The sequence below is a fragment of the Aphelocoma coerulescens genome, chromosome 2 (genome assembly GCF_041296385.1).
Source record: "Aphelocoma coerulescens isolate FSJ_1873_10779 chromosome 2, UR_Acoe_1.0, whole genome shotgun sequence".
NCBI classification, from domain to species: domain Eukaryota; kingdom Metazoa; phylum Chordata; class Aves; order Passeriformes; family Corvidae; genus Aphelocoma; species Aphelocoma coerulescens.
This window is the reverse complement of record NC_091015.1, coordinates 138,448,298-138,470,838: the sequence shown is the minus strand read 5'-3', so window position 1 is coordinate 138,470,838 and position 22,541 is coordinate 138,448,298. Positions and strand designations below refer to the sequence as shown.

The following is a 22,541-nucleotide window of genomic DNA, read 5'->3' as shown; positions in this document are numbered from 1 at the left end:
ATTAGATCCATCCTGTGCATGCTTTCTACTTTTGCTGCCTTTGCAAAATGGTTTTGTTCTTTAAAATAAAGATTTAAGTATTTTTCATTATTAAATACTTGCATGAATAGCTGCAAGGTACTAATTCAGGTTTGGTTTTCACTGATGAGATAACAAAGAGATGAGTGGTGTTCTTTTTGGGAGTATCTCCTACATTTGGAATGCATTTTTAAATTAACTTACCTAACCAGTAGTAGAACTGGCAGATGTTTTCAGGAGATGCACACTTATGCTTTTCTTTGACTGAATTAATGAAAGCTTTACCTTTAATGTGTAAAATGTTTGGTGGTGGAGAAATGTACCAGATGCCTCCTTAGAAGTCCTGCTAAAAATGTGATGAACATGTGAAATCTTTACTTGTTATTCAGTGAATGAAGCCTTTTTATATGTTGAAATTTTAATTTAAATCCTCCTTCAGACAGCATGTTTTGTGAAATGTTTTTTTCTTTTCTATTATCCATCTGTAGGTTCCTTCAGAGAAATCTGAATCCTTTGCATCCATGTTGAGACGCTCTCCTTTAATTCAGATGGGACCTGCCAAAGATAAAATTGCCATTGGCCGAATATTCCATGTTGTAGAAGATGATCTGTACATAGATTTTGGTGGCAAGTTTCACTGTGTGTGTAAAAGACCAGAAGTTGATGGCAAGTAAGTAATAAACTTATGGTAGGTGATTGACATCTGTAAATGACATCCTGAAATGCCTAGCTAACGGGACTTGGACATCTTCTGGACTGGACTTCGATAGTTTGGATGAATTCTGGGTTTTAAACTGTGGAAGTCAATGTATTGTGCAGAATGAAAGTATGATCATAAACAGGTCTGCATAGCTCATCATTGTCTGGAATTCAGATGCCTTTACACATTATTGCTATCTATATCATTCCAATATATGATGAGCAAAGGAAGTTACTGGGTGTTTAGTCACTGAAGAAAAGGGAAACAGTTGTCAAGCACTGTTTATTAAAATACTTGGGAGTTTTGTGGATGTGGAACTTCAGTCCCATGTAAGCAGTCTTCTTAGGCAGTAGCTATCCCTGCTAAGTATGTATACATGGGGTGATGTACTGGGGAGTTTACATGTTATTTGTGATAATACTTTTCATAGCAGATGATCAGTGCTAATGTGGTCAAATATTCTGTATTGTAGCAGGTGATTCGATACAGATTTTGGCGTCAAGTTTCACTCTGTCCTGAAGTAAAACAACTGTGGTGGAACTAGAACAATTGTGCTGGGGAATACAGTATTTAGCTAAAAGATAAGAAAGCAACGAATTCTAGTGGAAATAGCATTTATAAGCTTTCTAAACTGCCTTTAGCACCTTATAATTATGTATTATTCAAAGATCTCATGTCTATTTAATTTGTCTCCAGGTTGCTTTAATACTTATTTTTTAACACACAGGCAAAACATCATCTTTTCTAATTCCTAGCATCAGAATATTTTAGTCCATCTCTTTTCCCTCTGTTTTCCCTAAGAGAGGAGGAGGATCTTTGTTAATCTCCAACATCACTGTTTCTGAAACTTTAAATATGATTCCTGTGATAATCAGTTCTGAAATTGTTGATTTAACAAAAAGAGATTTAACAGAAATAATCACACATTTTTGTACAAGTCTTTGATGGTATTTTTTCAGAGCATTTTTATACTCAGGTCCTTTTTTTGTCAGGTCTGTGACTTTCAGAGCAAATATATTTGATGTCCCAGGATGAACGGAGTCCTTTATGCCCGTCCCATTTGGCAGCAGGCAAAGATTTTCTTAGTCTATTGCTGCTGCTGTAGTGATAAAGCCCTTGTTGCTGTTTGCATCTCTTGCTAATTCTAAATCAAGATAAGCTTTGCCTTTCCCAATCCCATTCTTGCATGCTTGAGGAGTGTTTCTGTATTAGTTTCAGTCTGACCATTCATTTGATTTTGTGGTAGAGTTCAGACTGAAACTCCCTGTTCAGCTGCACCAGCCTTCTGCCAGGCCTGCTCGTTCTGCACATTGGGAAAGATCCTTGTGAAGCATTGAGGAGTTTATCCTTATGGATCTTTGATGTCTTCTGTGCACTTTTTCATGACAGGACAGCTTCTCTACCCTGAATAACCCGAAGTCTACTGTCCTGAAACCCAGATTTCTCTTCTGCCACTTTCCTTTCTCACTTTCCTTCAGCATGTAGCTCTCATTGGTGGTCTCTGCAGCTGAGACAGACATCAGCTATCACATTCCTCAGCAGTACTTGTCTGCCTGTGTGTAACATGTCCAACAGAAAACCTGTCCTACTTGGTTTGTCTGGTACCTCTGGTAAGAAGATGTCACCAGGGTACTCGCTCTGACTGCTCACTCCCCTCCACATTTGCTCCTCCTTGAGCACACATCAGGATATTTGAAGTGCCTGGTGACAATCAAGGCCTGCAATCGTGAGGTGGCTTCTGGTTGTTTGAATGAAGCTTCATCCACTCCCTCTTTCTGATCACACTGCCCATAGCAGACATCCACCGTGTCTCTTTTGGTGTCCTCTCCAATTTTGGCCCACGGCTCGGAACTGCCTCCTTGCATGGTTCATAGCAAGGCTCCACTCACTCATGTCCCTTTTTTGCTTCCAGTTCAGCCTCTTTACCTTGTCCCATGTTTGCTTGCATGATTCTTCCAGGTTTGGGGAGTGGGCAATTTTGTGTTTATCTTCAAATCCCTAACTGCAATTCACTCACCTTGTGGATGCTGAACCCTCCACTCACTGTTTGCTTGTGTGGTGTTATTATCTTACTTTGTCATGGTGCTCTGGAATACTGGGATGGCAAGACAAACTGGGGGAAAGGAATGAAAGATGTCTTCCTTAAAAAGCTCACAGGCAAGCAGGCATCTGTCTACTCCTTCCCTGCTCTCATCTTACCCTTAATGACTTACATCTTTCCTTGTGGTTCACGTTGCAGAGGTACAGGGGAAGATGAGGCCCAGGAAAACTCTTGCTGGAGCAGGTGCTTTAGAGTCAGTTGTCCACTGACCAGTTGAACACTGGGAGCAGATGCCTGGGGCTTAGAAGATCTCAGCCAGTTACATTTTTGGCTGCCTTTTATAATAATAAATACAAGCAGATCCCTATAAAACTTGTTTATACTTCCTTCTCACTGCTTTTGAGTGGGAGTGGAGAGATGGAATTTAATATCCTGGGTATTTTTAATGAAATTAAATTGGGGACTAAAGATGGTAGTTCCCAAAATAATAGAGACAGCATTTACAGCATGAGGATGTTGTGGCAGTGGAAATGGTACTGTTGCTAGTCTATATTTAGTTGACTTAAAGCATTCATTTGAGATGTAGGTGACTGATTCAAATCCATTTTCTCCGCAGTTCAGGCCAGAAACCTGAATTTGTCTCAGACTGTTTAAGTGTTTAAATGCTATATGGACCTAGTCCTCTAAATAAAAATAATTAAATAAGAAAGCAAATAATTTAAATAATTTGTGCCAACTTTTTCCAATTGGAAATTGGAAAATTTGAATTGGAATTTCTAAAATTTACCTGAATTTACAGAAAATTGCAGTTGCAAGCAAACTTTTGCCATTTATGTAATGAGGTATCTCCTGAGGACATGTGTTTTTGACATTCCCTTGGTCATTTGGCTTATTCCTAACCAGAACTCAACTATTTTCATGATATTGAAATACAGTTTTCTTTTTCTTATATGATGTCCTGTGCTTGTTGAAAATGCTACAGTTTACTTGAAACGAAATGAAAGGTTCTTGTTTGTAAAATACAAGAAACGAGATTCTTGTCTGTAAAACTTGTTCTCTTAAACTGCTCAGTCGTATTACTGACACTTCTGATTTCTTGGACCGTCCAAGTGAAAGACCCTGTAGTGCTACCACCATGTGGCCATAAGAAAGGATTTCACCCTAAAGACTGTCAGGTAAAAAAGCAACTGGGGAAAAAAAGTGTCCCTCACTTGTAAAATTTGAAGTAGCTAAATAAATATGTTCTTTCCCCTCAGTTCTACTAAAAGAAATTTCAGCTTTAAAACCCAAAACCTCCAAACCAAAACCCCAAACAAAACACCACAAACTTTAAGTAAAAGAAACCTTAGAACAGTAATGGAAAATGTGAATTGAATAAACATTTGGAGAACCTGCTAGCTATTTTTGTTTGGTTTTCCTTGATTGTTTTCCTTTAGTTTGGAAATCTCATAGAATTTCAGAAAATACATTTTTTTATCAGCATTGATGGTGTTGAGATTGGAAGAATGCATTGGCATAGTTGGAGATCAAACATATTGTTGGTAAAATCTCACTGGTGTCAGGCAAGGATGTATTTGATTATAAATATCACTATAATTTTGTTATTTGGGGTTTATTTACTGTGTCGGAAGTATTTACTACCCTTATGATTTCGAGATCTCATGTAATATATGCTGTACTTATTAAAAATATACTACAATTAGTAAACGCGTTTCTTGATACCCTTTGACTTAAATGCTTCATTAAATTTGCGTTTCATGCCAACAGCACAGCAATTCTGTTAAATATCCAAAGTTTATACAAATGAGAAAGGGTCTGTAGTAAAGTAAGATTCCTTTTCAGCAATGGGAAGAAAGTGGTATATTTTTTTCTCTCTTTTAACACGCAGAGGAATTGAAGTCTTAAAGAAGAAAGTGTCTATCCTATATCTCCAAATAAGCAACAACTTAATCCATGGCAAAAAAAGTGCTGTTAAAACCTGCTTCTGTCATTATCAGATGGAATTCCTGAGAAGCAGAAAATATTGGAAGGGGTTGTGCTGACACTGCCTCTTGCATGGTCTGCACCTGTACTGTTAATGACCAATTCCCATCAAAAGCACAATGGCTTTCAGCAATTTTCTACAATGTAGGATTGCAGGACCAGCTTCCAAAGAGGATTAAACTGCACCTCTCCATGCCAGCGTAACGAAGCTTTATTTTCAAAGATTGCTGTAACCCTCCAGCAACTCCAGTATTATCAGGCTGTAGGATCAGAAAGACACTTCCTTTATGCTTGAGTATGCAGCTGGTGCAGGGATTTCCAGTATATCCTGTGGCAATTTTACTTGACACCTTTTATACAGTGCATATTTGCCAAACTTAAATAATAGAGAAGGGAAGAAATCATTTGATGCCGGTTGTGATTTAGAACCTGACAGCTTAATGAGCACCATAAAACATTACCTAATGCTGTTTCTGAAAATTGTATCAAAATATTTACTCTGTTTGAATGACTGCCAGGGTGAATTTTATTTGGGAAACATTTTAAATTCTTCTCTTCTTGTTCTATTTTTAAAATATTTTATAGATAAGGCCAGGATGGAATCCAATTTAAAATAATTTGGTTTCTTAGATTAGGTAACATGAATAAGGCTGGTTGTTTTCTAGCACATTTATTTTATTAAGACAGTCAAAAGTAATAGGGGAAGCTGTTTAAAAGATCTTGTAAGATTAAAAAAATCAATTTTCTAAAAAAAGAAAAAGAGGTGCATGAAGAGAGGTGCTCTTCCTGGGAAAGGATTTCAATAAGACTGTTTGGTTCAGTTCCAGTTTGTGTATTAAACAGTCACCATGTGTTAAGCTGGAGGGTAAGTTTGGAGTTACCTATTCTGTTTTGATGCTGTGTGCATATGCTTTTCAAATGAGTGCATCTCAACCAGAACAAGCTGCCTCACACAAAGCACCCTGCTCTCGGTGCAGCAGAGACCCTTGTACAAGGGGACGTGTCAGTGTCTGCTTCACTCTTTGCTTGCTGAACCCTCCTTTCCCTGACTGTTTTGTATGTAATGGTGCAATATTACTATGAAAAGGTTTAGAGAGAAATGTTGGAATCATAACTTCCTAACTCTTTCCTTTAAAATGCATCATGACCAAACAACTGTACTGATTGAGAGATTCAGCATCCAGCTCCCATTCCCAAGGCCTTTGCTCTTTCTTTGCTGGGAGAATCACAGCTATCAAATTCATGTTTAACAATATTTACGCCTTAGAGTACGTATTCTTCCCTGTGCTGTACTGCTCCTGACTGGAGTGGTGCTGGTCTGCCAGCCTGGCACATCCTTCAGCTTTCAAGCTTTGAATGTTGATGGAACTATTACTGCTAAAAAAAAAAAAAAAAAAGGGCAATTAATGTGATATATAAAGAAAATGTCTTGCTGCAGTAATGCTGAGTTTAGTTGTGCATGTTTGTTTTTACAGTGGTCTACTTCCTTTTTGCTGTCTGTTGCCAGCAAAATAGCACTTATCTGTAATATGTAATTCTCAACAGGAAAGAAGGAAATTGCTAACCAGCAGTACAAGGGATACAATAAATGATGCTTTTGCAAGTACCGTTTTCAAATTTATGCAGATGCAGAAAAAACAGGTCATATGGAAGAGACTGGCAACCTATAGAAACTTAGTGATTTTTTGAAAATTATTTATGCATGTTGAAGTTACTGATAAAATGCACAGGATGCTGGATTGGTGTGTAAAACTGCTTTTGGTTTCTGTGAAGTTGTCTTGCTTAGAAAAGCAGGTCCACTGAGGAACATTTTTTTAACTCCCAATTTTGGTAAGTGAGGGGAATGAACACAGTTGACAGAATTTTCTCACTGTATTTATGTGTTCAAATTGTTGCTGTTTGCTTATTGGCATTAAATCAGTGGTTACTTCCTTTCCCTGCTTCCCTTCTCTTGCAGTTTTCATTCAGAACAGATCAGTCTTTTTCTTACAGGTTTGTCTAGTAGTATGCACACTGTAAAAAACCTCCTATAAGAAGATTGAGAAAATGTGTAAGCACTCTGTCGTGGTTTAGGAACAGCACTCCCCAATTTAGTGCCCCCTTGCCCCAAGACTCTCCCAAACCAGATGCCACTTGCTTGCTCCCCCTGCCTTCCTCCCTTGCCACTTCCTGCTCCACGGATAGAGTTGAGAAAAAGGTGAAAGTTAAAGGTTGAGATAAGAACAATTTACTGGAAACAGCAATGAGATAAGAAAGCCAACAGTAACAGCAACACTATTAATACCAAAAATGTACAAAAGAGGGTGATTTACATGCAAAGATGCTACTGAGGACTCCAATGACAGTATTTTCCCCTCCTGCTATGATTTTTCTCGACTGAAGCCATGCCCTTCTTCCTGGAAGCAAGAATCCTTTACCTCCACCTCCTGGCAGTGACGTGGGGTAGTGTAGAATAACAACCTAGGCATGCCTACATGGCTCCAGGCTCCACTCCCTCACAGCTACTGTGAAAATTTTGTCCTGTCTCTTGCAGAAAATGCGTTATCTTCCCTCCTTCTGTCATCTTCTGCTGCCATTGCCTCCTTCTTGTGCTCCATTGGTAACTATTTATACCCTGTCCAGGCTCACTCTCTCTGTTCTATTTTTCAATACTGATTATTAATATATTATTTCCAATAGAAATATAGTTACATTTCTAATTACAGTTTTATATTGTTATATCTATTCTGCATTTTACATGTTACTGTTTCATCTTGCATATTATTGCTCAGCTTTTTACCAATATTTTACTACTGAACTGTTAGAATTTGCAGTTCTGTTGTGTGTTTTTAAGCAGTTACCATGTTTTAGAGGTGGCTGTATTGCAGCAGTATATGATATGTTTCTTCTACTGACATTTTTGGAAAGTTTTCAAAATAATTTTGCTCATTTATGCATAATTAAAGCAGAAATTAGAAAACTTACTAAAATACCTGGTAATATAATCTTATTTAGTCAACATGACCACTTACCTGGTCTTTCCCACAAAGTTATCTTTATTCTTTTGTAATCAGCCAAGATTTTTTTTTTTGGTTATTTAGTTTTTTCATTTGTTTGGAAAGTATTTCTTGCCTATCAAAAATAAAAAGTAGTGACATAAGCAGCTTGGGAGAATTTGTAAGTCTGTATGACAGAGATTTCCTTTATGCCTATAATGTCAAATGGTTTATGTCTATCAGTGCCATGTTGCTGATATTTGTAACACTAATGGCTATCTGAAATCAAAGCAGTCTGTACTTTTCTGCTCCTTCTTCCAAGCTGTCCTACCTATCAGCATCTTATTGTTGGGCAAAATTCCTCTGCATTTTGAAAGACGAACTTAGACTGTATTATAATTTTTGAATAGTTAAATACTTATGCCCTGCTCAAATTTGCTGAAGTATAAAATGAAGTGTGCACATGCACTTTCCTGAATATCTTCCAGTTTGTATCTTTTATGGAAAACATAACCAGACAGCTGGTCTCCACATTGTGAAAACCAGTCTCTTTCTGTGATTAAAATTATGAGAATGTCCTGTTGAAATTCTCCATGGACCAAGGTGGTTTTCACTAGTCATCAGCAAACTTGGGTTTTGGCACTCTGGTCAGCCTTTGGTCTCCAACTCTGCCCAAATACCAGGGAGAAATGGTAAGCAGGACTGATGATGTTGTCCCGTTTCCACATACCAACATTGCAACTTAAAAAGGAAGCCTTATTATTTATATTGAAGAGGACTAAATTCAAGGAGGTGGCAGGAGCAGCCTTTTCTACAAAGCTTCCATATAGCGCAATTCACCATCGCTCCGAGCCCAAACAATGCACGTGGTGCCACTCTGTCTGCTGTCAAACAATTTCAGCTTGCTTTTTTTAAAACAGGCACGGAGAATAGCTGTGTGATTGCAAACTTGGTCTGCGTGCTGCAGCAAATAGCCTCTAACTTATTTATAGCAGCATGCATTTTGGAAATTACAGCATTTTTATCCCCTATGGACACAGCTTATTATTTGCTTGGTTACTTTACAATTGTGACTGTTTTTGCCGCCCACTACATATCATTCTTCAGTGGTTATTTTCAACCACAAGTGGAGGTGTTGGCTTTGTGCAGTTCTGTAATACACAAGACAGTGCTTCCAAAGTTCCTGGAGCCCAAAGTCTGTAAACATTTTTTTTGGACTACACTATTAGTTTTGCATCCCAGATAGGTACTTTAGAGTTTAGTTAATGTAATGATACCATGAGACAGGTGTTGGTTTTGAAAGTACAGCTAATCCATATTAATGAGGCACCCTGGGCAGCATTTGGTACAGAAAATACAACATAGACCTAGGAATACGGCTGGCCGCAGCAGTGCACATGAACCTGCTAATCAATTTTTCTTCTTAGTTTTTGCTTCTGTCATTAGTTTAAAGTAGCAGTGAGTTATGAGATCTGATGACCTTTGGAAGAAAAAACCCTCACAAACTAGTAGCATTTACTGATAAAAAAAGTTTTGCCAGTTCTATTTTCCCAGGGCATCGTGATAAATGAGAGATGGAATATGGTGTGTAAAATGTCTTGGGAGAACAAAGCAGACCATAGGTGGCCTGGAGCTTTTTTGGCAATGTCAGAGTCTGTAAATACTCTTTAAGCCACACTTTTTCTCATATGTGGACGTGCACACATACACGATAGGAAAAAAAAGGCTTGGGAAACTTAGTTCTGCATTGGAAGGCTTGAGTGTTGTCTGTAGGAGATGAGTAGGTTAACTCTCTCTTTTCCCTTAATCCAGGTGCTAGCTGTCAAGAACTGCAGAAACTAGAATTATAAACTCATGACTTGGCAGAAGAATTAAAATTGTTTCTAGTATTTTGTTCTGAGATTGATGAGAATAAATGACTTGAATCTCTGTGTGCAGCATATTAGGAATTTTCCCCCCCACCTTTAAGAAAGCCTTGCTGTTAGCACACAGTTTCACTGAAATACCTCTAGCAAAGTGTAATTAATTTCCTCAATAGCTAGACAAAACTCACAGAACCTCAGCCGGTCCAGATGCAGAAGATGATGGATTTTATTGAAAACTCTTAAAGCATTCCCCAACATGTTTCACTCATCAGTGATTCTTGGTGAAGTGGATGAGGTAGGTTCATGCCAGTTACCCAAGCATGTGGTACTTTTCAGGAGTACAGGGAACTATACTTGACTAAACCACAGAGCAAGTTGCAGATGTTTCTGGCTTAAAGTCTGGTCAGTTTGACCTGTACCTGTAACAGAGGTAAGGGTTAGATGAAAAAACAGTCCAGGTTATTGTAGTAGTATAACTGCTTTTATTAGATTGGGTGTAACTGTGCACTAAACCCTCTTGTCAGCATAATGAGTTGAGCTGCAGAGCTGTGCTGATGTGGCCTTTGATTTCATTTTGGGAGACAGGTTTGGCCTAAACTAGCTCGTGGGCTCTGCATGGCAATCCTCTGAGAGGTGTAGACTTGCCCAAAGACAGAAGCTATTTAGTTTCTATGTTGAGAAACTGAATTAATGATGTTTGGGACCAAATGTGAATTATAAGTCTTCATATAACATAGATCTTACTCAGGAAAATTAATGCTATGATATAACCATGGAGTGGTAATTATTCACCCCGCTGGAATAGTTTCAGTAAGTGAGTCTGAGAAGGGAATTAACACAGCTAGGGAAACACTGCAGATAATATATATCAACCTTGAGCTCTTAGAAGGCATGAGTCAGGCCTCCCACAAATAATGATTTTAAAGTTGTTCTTAATTTTTGGTTTATGCCTTTCTGCGTTAATTAGTTTTTGGATTCACATAATTTTTTTTTTTTTTTTGATTTGGCAGATTAGGAATTTTTAATTAAACCAACTTTTTTTTTTAATGGCAATTGATCTTCTTGTGTAACTGTAACTACAAGAACCAAGACACTAAGTATCAGAAAGATGATTAAATTGTTGATATTAGTGAAGCTGGAGATTTACAGAATTATTTCACTGATAATTCCTCTCAGTCTGCTGTATAATATGAAGATTACTCAGGCTGGAGGCCAATAACTAGCCATGTGCCCCAGTGGTCAATAATGGGTCCAGTCCTGTTTAACATCTTCATTCATGACCTCAGTCATGGGACAAGAATGTACCTTCAGCAAGTTTGCACTGAGTGCGAAACTTGGAGGTGGTGTTACACAGAGTGGTTGTGCTGCCATCCAGAGTGACCTCAGCAGGCAGGAAAAATGGTGTGATGGGAACCTCATCAAGTTCAGCAAGAGAAGTGCAAAGTCCTTCCCTTGGGAAGGTGCAACCCCAGGAACCAGTACACACTGGGGGCACTGGGATGCAAAGCAGCTTGCCAGAAAAGGCCTATGGGGTCCTGGTGCACTCCCAAGTTGAATGTGAGGCAGCAGTGAGCCTTTATGGCAAAGAAACTCGATGGTGTCTTGAGCTGCATTAGGCAAGCAGGTGGCAGGATGCAGTCCTTCTCCACTCAGCCCTGGTGAGGCCAGACCTGGAGTGCTGTGTCCAGTTTTGGGCTGGACACAGCAGTTCAAGAGACAGTGCAGGGAAGGGTCCCTAAGATGCTGAAGGGACTGGAGCATCTCTCTAATGAGGAAAGGCTCAGAGAGCTGGGACTGTTCAGCCTGGAGAAGAGAAGGCTCAGAGGGATTTCATCAATGTTTAGAAATTCCTCAAGTGAGGGGCAAAGGGTACAGAGCCAGGCTCTTACCAGCAGTGCCCAGTGACAGGACAGGGGCAGTGGAACACTAACACACAGGAAGTTCCTTCTGAACATCAGGAAAGAGCTTTTTACTGTGAGGGTGACACTGAGCACTGGCACAGGTTACCCAGGGAGGTTGTGGAGTCTGTTCTTGGAGATACTTAAAAGCTGTCTCTGGCCATTGATGATTTATTTAGTCACGCGTTTTTATTTGAAGTCACTGGTCGAGGGGGAGGAGTGGGTGTTGACTGCAGCTTGGAATAGGCCCAAAAGACTGATAAAATTAATTCTGTTACTCCTACCCACCAAACCCCTGACAGATGCTTTTCTTCCCCTGATGATTTCTGTAACTCCTTGTCAGCCTGTTTAGATGCCATTATCCAACCAGGGCACAAAACCAGGTAAATTCCTACAAAGCAAGGTAAGTGTTGCCACCTACAAAGCAAGGTAAGACTGTGTTGCCAAACTGTGTAGGGTATTCAGCTGCTTTGCTGCTACTAGGCAGCACAGCCATTCTGAATTAAAAAATGTGTGGTGCTTAGAGGCAAAAATAAATAACATTTTATTACATGTGTGTTATTTAAGACTAATTTATTCTCCTATTCTGCTCACTAATGTGCTAACAAAACTGACAGTTCTTGCTGCCTCTCTTTTCAGGTACACTTGTGTGGAGCTAGGACAGAAATAGCAAATGAGTATAATTTTTGTATCCAATGTTTTGCAGCAAGAAGCAGAGGCAATAGTACTAAAGAAACACTTAGGTTGTATGTATATGCCCTTACTGAGTAAGGAGCATCTGATAACACTGTCCCTGCTGTTGTATTTGCTTGCCTGATTTTTCATAAAGACAGATAGATAGAATGTTCAAGAAAGAATTTAAAATTCTAGGCAGGTATTGCTGTTGTGCTGGAAGAACTGCAGTGTAAGTAAAGACCCATACATTTTAAAAGGAAAAAGGGGGGTTGGGAAAGTGTTCTAAGAGTATTCAGTAGCTGTTAAAACTTGCCTTAATAGATTTTGGAGTCTGTGTGTGGTCACTGCTGCCATGGCTCTGTCAGCATTTTAGGCACGATAGCAGCCAAGCAGGGATGCAGATGTCTTTTGCTTTGTGAACTTGCTGAACGTAGCCATGATTTATGGACACTGAAATGTGAAGTATGATGAGAACCAATCATGGAGCATTTTTTAATACAAAACCAAAGGTCTTTTTCCTTCTGTGATAGCTGTCAAGAAAGGCAAATTTTCTGTTTTCCTGTCTTAGCATTTTACAAAAAACTTAAAATCCAGCCACCCAACTTGGGTGAGAAATAACAACAGTCCCCCACTTCTTTAAATACTGAAGGGATTGTTCTGAAAAATACTGAAGCTGTATTTTGAATAATCTGCTTTGAGACTTGGCAGACTCTGATCTCATGGAAAAGGGAACATAATGTGGTCACACTGTGAGAGCATGTACCCACTTAACAGAGAAATTGAGATACGACTCTAAAGGCAGAGAAATAACCATTGGGTACAACAAAAAATGCCCATCATTTATTAGTGTTTTCTAACTTTTCATTAGTAGGGTAAGAGGAAAAAGGCTTAAGCAATTTTTCTTTGATTAATGATCTTATTAGAAGAAATGAAGGATTGCGTACATGTCCTCTGAAACCTCTTGTTCTTTATTTTCAGAGTAGTTAGCAGGCCTTGCAAAGGCAGTGAGGTAGTACTGAATGATTTTCCTAATTCCTATAAAACTATGTAAAGCATTTCTTTATGGAAGTGCTCAGCATGCATGTTTAACCTGTCTGAAATCTTCTGGAAGTAATGAGTGTTATTTTAAATACTAAAATTTTTTTAAAATTATGATCTACAACATGAAATCCCTGTCAGAGCTTTCAGGTCTTTTCCATACATCATAAAGAAACGTAGGTAGCATACGAGTGTAATTTATCTGCAATTTGTACTCATTAACTTCAAGTATTCACATAGAGATCCTAATCTCAGTGGTAATTATAAGTTGATTACTAATCTGTCCTTCCACTTGAGGAGTTCAGTTACGTCTTTTCCAGTGACTTTATACGTTTGAAGTCATCTAAAAGTGTTTTGATCTTTCAGATTATGTTTCAGAGTAGTGCCTGCACCACCTTGCTCATCTTTGGGTCCCTGGTGCCAGACCAGTCTTTTACCACCTAAGTACTAGATTTTGTTCCCCCTGAAGCCTTTCAAGACTGTTCTTGGCAGCTGGCTTGACAGGGCTGCTGGAGATGAGACTGAAACGCACTCCGCTTCCTCCAGACACAGCTCAGTAAACAAGCTGTGATCCTCTGCTTGGCAGGAGGCAGAGCTGCTGCTGCTGCCAGCCTGGGAGGGGATGCAAAGCAGCAGTGATGCGTGGCAGCAAATACAATATCCTCCACTGGGACTTTGACTTGAATCACGCATTGCTGTAATGTGGAGCTTTGTGAAATACTTGTCTGCTTCTGCAAGACGTATTAAGGGAATGCTAAGCTTGGGCCTGGAGTATACACCAGTGCTGCACTTAGCTAAAATTAAACTATAGTAAGCGAGTGGGAAGGAATAATGTATGGCAAGAGTAGACTAATAGGCTAACTTGATCAGCAGTGATTTAAGCTTAAACAAATAAAATGAAGAAAGGAGGTTTGAGGTGATTTATTGTATAATCATAGAATGGTTTGTGTTGGAAGGATCATTAAAGATCATGTAGTTTCAATGCACCCACCATGGGCAGGGACATCTTTTCCCTAGACCAGGTTGCTCAGAGCCCCATCCAGCTGGGCCTTGATGAGATGGGGCATACCTCCAGGGATGGGGCATGCACAGCTTTTCTGGGCAACCTGGTCCAGTATCTCACTATCCTGTGATTATTTCTATGACCTTCCTCTGGTCTCAGTCCAACAGGTCCACGTCCTTCTTATGTTTTGGGCCCAAGAGCTGCATGCAGTACTCCACATGGGAGTCTCAGGAGGACAGAGTAGGAGGGCAGAATCAGCTCCCTTGACCTCCTGGTCACACTGTTTTTAATGCAGCCCAGAGCACAGTTGGCTTTCTGGGCTGCAAGTGCACATTGCTGGATCATGTTGAGTGTCTTGTCAACCAATACTCCCTCCTCAGGGCTGCTCTGAATCCCTTTTCTGCCCAGCCTGTACTTGTGCTTGGAATTTCCCTGACCCATGTGCAGGACTTTGCACTTGTCCTTGTTGGCATGTTCACATGGGCTTATCTCTTAAGCCTGTCGAGGTCCCCGTGGATGGCATCCCTTCCCCCCAGTGTGTCAACTGCACTGCTCAGCATGGTGTCATTGGAAAACTTGCTGATGGTGCATCAGTCCTACTGCTTTCACCATCTTTAAGCTTCCTTTTTGTGTTTGAGTTTGTCCAGGAGCTCCTTGGTCATCCACTTAGGCCTTCTGGTGTTTTTGCCTAAATTCATCTGAGTGATCCTTGAGTATTAACCAGCTTTCTTGGGCTTCACTTCTCCATGGTCCTTCTTAGGGCTTTATCCCATGGTCCTTTCCAAGCAGATCTCGGAATGGGCCAAAGTGTGCTCTCCTGAAGTCCAGGGTAATGAGCTTGCTGTGTGCCCTTCCCACTGCCCTAAGGATCTTGAACTCCACTGTTTCGTGGTCACTGCAGCTCTGGCTGTCCTTGAGCTTCACATTTCCCACAAGCCCCTCCTTGCTGCCGATAACAAGGACTGGCACAGCACCTGGGGAACAATTGGGATTGTTCAGCCTGGAAAAGAGAAGGCTTCAGGGTGACCTAAATGCAGTCTTCCAGTACTTGAAGGGAACTTACAGGAAAGATGGGGCAAGACTATTTTCAAGAGCATGTAGTGACAGGACAATGGGGAATGTGTTCAAATTGAAAGAGAGTAGATTTAGATTAGATACCAGGAAAAAATTCTGTATTGTGAGGGTGGTGATGCACTGAGGTGGTAAGGCACAACTGAGGTTGCCCAGGAAAGTTGTGGATGCTCCATGCCTGGAAGCATTCAAGGCCAGATTGGATGGGCCTCTGAGCAACCTGGTCTAGTTGAAGGTGTCCCTGCCTACGGCAGGGGGTTGGAACTAGTTGATCTTTAAGGTTGCTTCCAACCCAACCCATTCTATGATTCTATGACCGCTCCTCCTTGGCTCCCCTATCACTGAAGACAGACATTACCATCAACGCATTGCAGGAGCCTCCTGGATTACTTCCCCTGCTGTGCTCTCTCTCCAACAGGTATTGGGGTGGTTGAAGTCCCCTCTTGAGGGTCAGGGATTGTGAACGTTGCATCTGCTTGGTCTTCCTGGTCAGGTGACCTGTAGTAGGCCACCACTATAATGTCACTTGTCCCTGCTGTCCTGACCCATAAGCTCTTGGTCTGCTCCTCATCCCTTCCCATTTAGAATTGGTAGAGTTTGCCTCCATTTTCTTCGCATCATAGATCAAATTTGAAAGGTCTTTCTCTGAGAATTTTCCATTCACTATAAGAAAAAATAATCACGCTAGATGTTAGTTCTTCCTCTAGCTTTGTTAATCAGCCTTTAGATCTATGAGTATTCCTGTGGCAAGGTATTTAATAACCCTAATATTAGTTGAAAGGTGAGGATTTTCCTCCTTTAAAGTGAATTAAAAACTGTTCAGGAACATCATTGATCAGATCCTTGATAAGATTGCAGGCATACTTTGGCATCTGTACTTTTACATAGTCAGTGCCAGTTACTCAGGTGCAGTCATATGTCTTGTATCTAGTGTGCAGAGCAGGCAGGCCTGCCTTATTTAAATAAGGCTCTATGTAGATACAAATACTAGAAATTCTTGTGCTGTTTTAAAATAAAGTATCTGAGGATAAAGTCTTCACAAGTCTTTAAGGTTACTTGCTCTCAGCTTGTTTGCCAAGAATAGAAGTCATAACTTTAAGACTTCCAAAATCTTTCTGACTAGCTCACACATACGGAAACATTCAATTTGTGGGTTCAATTCTTTTTCCTGGCATTAAACACATCATTTTTTTAGTATTCTGGAGCTTTCTTCTGTAGCTGCTTAACATAGTAACATTCTAGTATTTTTAGCTTAAAAACTAAAATTGAAGGAGCAGTAGAGAGCATGCTGTTACTATCTTTGCTATTAGTGATAAAATGAACAATATTTGTGTTCCATTCATGGAAATCTGGGGATTTGTTTATTTTAGAATACAATTTTCTTCTCCCCCTTTTTTTGTTCTTTTTTTTTTTTTAACTAATTCACAGTCTTAAAACATACTAAACATTTCTTTCTCTTTGACTTCATTATGTATGACTTTATCTGTAGTATGGTCTGCGTGAGTTAAAGAGCAATTGCTAGTTCTCTTATTAGCTTCATGCTAACCGTTCAAAAATCATAATACTCCTTGCAAGCAAAAAATTTCAGTCCTTAGAAAAAAGTCTGCATATTTTGCATATTGTATAGTGAATGGTGTCCCTGCTCACTGCAGGGGGTTTGGAACGAGGTAATCTTTAAGGTCTCTTCCAACCCAGGCCATTCGATGATTCTGTGATAGGAAGCAGATGAAGGTAACGCTTCTGATGTTGTGCTAGAGGGCTACTTTGGTGTCTTAAACATGCTCCCAAGGATGGTAATGTAAATAATAGAAGTGCCGTTTCCATAAAGGGAAAGTTGACAAAAATCATTATTTGAAGAGTAGCAATAATCTACATGAAGTGTTTTTTTTTTTCTGCTGATAGATAGCTAATAATAGAGGTGCATGTGCAATATCATGGATGTGTTAAAGTTTCCCATACCCATTATTTGCACAATCTAAATGTTTGTGAAATACAGACGTACAGCTGTGGTGTCTTGTTATTCTTCTCAGTTCCGTTAAGCCTTTGCGGTGGGGATTTAAAATTACAACTCCGTTGTTACTGTCTTTGATTTACCTTTTGAAGGGACATAGGGCTTCTGTAATTCCAAATCCCATGCTCAGTTTTTCGTCTTGGTCGAAGTGGCAGCCTTGAATTGGGTGATGGTGGGAGGGAGGGGCGGGAGGGCACGTTACTGTGTTTATGAAGGAGATAAAATACCTTAGCTAAAAGTACCAGGCTGTCTCCAGAGCAGCGCCATCTCACGCAGGCCTCTCCCGAGGTCAGGAGCCCGGTGAGCGCTGGCAGCGGTGGGGCGGGAGCCGCGTGACCGGCATCTCCAGGCTTCCTGCTGCAGCCATGCAGCGCAGGGCGAGCCACCGCTGGCTGCCGGGGTGAGCGCGGAGCCATTCTTCCGCCTTCACTTCCTCGGCTCTTTAGCCCCCATTGAGCGTGGAACAGTGGCGGGGGACAAAAGCTGTATACACTGTACAAACAGAGCACTAAAGCGGCAGTACACTGACTCATTCTTCGCTCTGTGTGAGAACTGAGGGGGACTCTATTCACCGCCTTTGTGCCGGTGTCTGTCAACAGCGCTGTTTGAGGCCAGCCCCATTGTGCCGGCCAATGTTTCTTATTGACCCGAGTCTGTGCCCGCAATGTTCCCAGGGTCGAAGTTGCGAGCGAGAGAATGTTTGAAAAGGGGTAATCGTGGGCTAAATGCGTTTTGCTGCATTGTCGTCTGACCTATTAAATCTAAACTGTGGTCCGCGTTCATGCAAACAGGTAATTATGTAGTCACAGCTGCAGCCATTGACATCTGGTTACCGCCCCGTGGAAAAAGGGGATGGGGTGCTCTGCTCTCCCTCCAGACTCTCAAGCGCTGAACTTTAATGATATTAACTGAAAATAGAAGGTGGATTAGCAAGACTGACAGGTCAACAAGGTGGATACTTTATCCAAGTAGGCAGAAATAAGTCTGAGTGCAGTTGCTTGGGTATCTCTGCTGCCTTATGCATCAGATTTTTCCCATAGCTGCAGGCTTGGCTGGGCTCTAGAACTAGTTATTATTTAAGGGTTTTAGATCAGGAGAAGTGGCAAAATACTTCTGTCATTCTGTTGTGCGGAACAGTTCTGTAAACAACCACTTTTTTTTTTTTTTTTTTTTTTTTTTTGTAAAGCAAGCAGCTTATAGTGGTTCTGGTCCCCATAGGAAGAGCTGCCAGGATTTCCAGATAACAAACCTTCATTATCAATAAGCCAGCATTTCAAAATTTAGTGGTAAGTGTACAAGGGTGATAAAACATTCCTGGCCATAAATTATTTTAGGAAACTGTTTCTTCTTTTAATGTACTTTGGAACTGAGGGCATAGTATTTGCATGTAAATTAGTCTGACACATGCTCTTTCTCATCCCCCTCTGCTCTCTCCCTTTCCACTGAGAGGGAAGAGATGTCTACATAACATACAGAATTATTAAAACAGCCTGCTTTTCTGTCCTGCGCAACTTTAAGTGGTGGGATAAATAACCACTATAGAAATTAGGAGAGAGGGTTACAGGCTCCTGGATGACTTCCATGGCACATCAAAGCTGGGAGCACAGTCAGTGCTGGGCGGCCCTGGGTGCAGGGGAGGAGAGGAGTGCAGCCAGCTGATAAATCCCTCCTTTAAGGGATCACTTGCAGGAATGAATGGTTATGTGCTTCTCCTTGCATTTGCATCCCAGTGCTGCTCCTTAGGAGTCAATTATTTTGAATCGCTGTTGCTATGTGGACTGTCATGTAACAGGGAGAGTAGGTACTACATGTTATAATAAAAGTATATAGGTACAGATATATGGATGTAATCTTCCAATATATGATCTTGTAACATTTTGGGAGGACTGTAATTGCCAAAAGAGTGAAATGTTCTCCTTTAAAGCTACATCCTCTGTTACAGAGCAGAGAGCTGGTTCTTCACTCATGGAGCAGGGAGGCAGAAAAGATGGTCTGCTCAGATTCAAGGGAACCTGTTTGTATTGTTGATCTCTAAAATTACCTTGGATAGGCATCTGTTATGTTATCAGCTTTTTCTTTTTTTTTTTTTTTGTGGATTGACTTTTACCTGATTACACCTCTTTCTACTCCTTACAGGCCTCTAGGGAATGGACTGACTTTCTTGTGAAAAAAGCAAGGTTAAAATGTGCAAACCAAAAATATTTCAAGTGTATCTAGAAATGTGTTGGCATTACCATGTTTTTCAGGCAGAGACTAGTAGGGAAAGACCAAGTCCATCTACCAGCAAATGACAGATAAATTGCATCTTCACAGTTGTTTGATTCTGTGATTCTTCAATACTTACTGCTGTAGGAAAGAATAAATTTTCTTAGCAACATTTCTAGGCTGTACCAGGACTATGTACAGTCTATTCGCTGCCTCTGCATCAACACATTTTTTTCCAAATACATATAAAATTCTATTTGTGCATTTCCCAGTAGATGTATTAAGTTCATAAAAATACTAAATAGTCTTAGGAATTTGTTGTTTTTCTCCTAGGTAGCTCTGTCTTCTAAACCCCTTGTCCATTTCTCTGCTTAAAAAAATAAGTGTTCAAAGTAGACTATTTCCTTTTCAGTACCCACTGATATTTTTTAGTGTAAAAGGAACACCAAGGAATGGTGTAAACCTAAAGGACTCAATTGTCTGAAAGAGTGTTCTCCTCAGCTATATTATCTGTAGAGGAGATAAACGAGATTGAAGGTTTATCCTGTAAAGGTCTGTAAATGTCTTACACTCCTTAAAATACTTTAACTCTATAATACACTTTAATTCTATAACTGAGAAAACCCGTTCCACTTCAAATATGAAAAGTCAGGATGAATTTGAAATGAGAATTCTTAGCAGAGATCAAGAAGCTTCCTGGTTAAATTGTTTTTTTCCCTGTGTTACCTAATAAGTAAAACTTGATTAAACTTTTAATTCGGGTACTCTGGTTTTGATGTTGTGTGCATCCTGTGATGTCTCAGGTGTAATACTGAATGTCTCTTTATGTAATTCAAAAGGAGTTACAAGAATACACTTTTCAAAGAGGCAGAGTTGACTTGTCTTTAGATAAGTCACCTAACTTACTGAAATAGGCATTAACCACTTCAGCATTCTTGTATGTTTGGAAGGTGGTGCTGCATAATGTAGAAAAGTTGAAAACTTAGATGTAGGAATTATTACGGGCTCAGTAGTTTGGAGCAATAAGGTAGTAACATCAATGTAATCAGGGGAAGTCTTGCATAGTATACATAGTTTAGCCTCATGCTTCAGCAAACAATGCATTATAGACAAAATTCTTTAGTTCTAGACAAAATAAGAGAGCAGAAATATAGACTTCTTGGATATGCACTGAAGACTGATTACCTGCACACACAATATGTGTACTCAAGATCCTGGCCCTCACTTGGTGGAAAATAACTTCAGTGTGGGCTCTGAGGTTCTTTCTGAAGTTGTTGTACTTACTGGTAAAGTCAGCCCTGAATATGGTGCATATTTATGCATTTACATATGGTGCATATGTAGGCATAATCTAAATGGCCTTAGTTCATGTACCTTTCTTAGAAGGAGAATGAAGTGTGAGCCAAAAAGAAAAAAGTTTCTATGAGAAATTAGTTGGCTTGTTTCAAAAAAGGCCCCAGGATATCATAACCAATGTGTAAAAAAATCCAGCATGCTTGGCATGCATTGCCCCTGTGAGTTCAAAAGAACTCTATGGAAACTGAAATGACATTTCTAAAACTATATTTGAGGGTGTACCCTTTGAGTACGGGAAATAATGTTCCGATAGCAGCGAGTGGGACAGCCCTTTCCTATCCGATACATGACATCTGTGGATTACAGCTATACAGAAAATATGGCAGAGAAGCATAGGAATGTACAGTACCTATAGGTGAAGACTTTCCTGCCACCACTGCTCCTTCTAGGATTTATCTTCATACAGCCTGTGGGAAAGGCTTTATGCTTCTGTAAACTCTATCCAGCTGAATGTTAGCCATTTTCCTTACAAAAATTTTCTTCAGGTTTTTAAAAAGTGAATTTATCTCAGCAGAAAACTGAAATAGCACAAAACATTTGAAATTATTCTTACTAAATTAAAACCAGCTCAGTTCCTAAGGCCAGTAGGTGATGTGCAGCATCGTCTAATAATGAGACAACATTATGGGCATGTTCATGTAACATATGTAGGGTTCTGGATGTGTTGAAATGAAGGACTCGGTGTTGCTTTAGAGAAACACAGCTATAGGGAGGATCAGATATTTAGTTGTTAACATACTGTCTGAAGCAAATAATTTAATTTCAAAAAGTGAAAACTTGTACATAACCGAGATCAGATCAGTAATGGCTTTGGAAGACAGCTCTGGTTTTCCTGCCACTGGGGCTAATGCACAGTAAGAGCAAAGAAGTGGGATTAGTTTACAAATTACCTCATTTATACTTTGTAAAATTCAAGATTTATTTCTGTAAAGTAATCAAAGGCTCCATTGCGAATGCCTTTTATACTCTGCAGTATGAGGGCAGCTGGCTAGTCAACTACTTTTTCTGGTTTTGTAACTCTCTAGAAGTTGACACAGTTTGCTTTTTCCTGTTGGGTTTATTGCAGGTGGACATTTCTCATATTCAAGTTCAGATGATTTCTCCCTCTAGTTACTAGAATGAAATTAACTTAGTTTTTCTCTCAGTCACACTGTGACATACTGCTTTTCATTAGGGAAGATTTCCATGTACAGACAGGATGCAGTGCCTTAACAGGGTTTTCAAACAATAAAATATAGATGCAAACAGCCTCAGCATGGGTTTCCTTTTACCCCCTCTGACTATTGTCACAGCTTCCCCTCATTCAGTCCAGTGGCAGTTGTTTGTGTGAGACCAATAGATAGTATTGATAGATCAGCAAATGTTGTGTTTATGTTTCATCTCTTGTAAAATAAAAATGCAGCTCTGGATTCTTCAGATTTCCTCATTTTCCTTATTAAGAACATTGCTGCTGCTCTGCAGCCTTCAAAAATAAAATAAAAAACTGTTTGGAGAGTTAAGAATTTGTAACAGCCTATTCTTGCTTTATTTTTTTTAAAGGAATTTCTGCTCTTTGACAAATTGAGGTATTTTTCTTTGAAGGAAAATATACATGGCAATACACACCAAATTAGTGTGGGAGGAATGCATATTCACTTTTAGAAATGCTGCTAAAAGTTATAGTGCCAACTACCTCATTAATTCATCTTCATTTATGGAATTG

The 22,541-nt window shown here is 39.8% G+C and overlaps 1 protein-coding gene and 1 long non-coding RNA gene across 2 annotated transcripts in view; both read left to right on the top strand.

Annotated features, from left to right (window-relative positions):
- Positions 1-22,541, top strand: part of TPD52 (tumor protein D52) — a 127,541-nt gene that overhangs the window by 60,306 nt on the left and 44,694 nt on the right. The window contains exon 6 of the mRNA XM_069004993.1: positions 507-688. Within this exon, the coding sequence (XP_068861094.1) occupies positions 507-688 (182 nt within the window). The remainder of the gene's footprint in view (positions 1-506; positions 689-22,541) is intronic.
- LOC138105245 (uncharacterized) lies at positions 18,128-19,664 on the top strand. Its single transcript, XR_011148430.1, has 3 exons — positions 18,128-18,229; positions 18,465-18,564; positions 19,415-19,664. It is a non-coding gene; the product is annotated as an uncharacterized lncRNA (long non-coding RNA).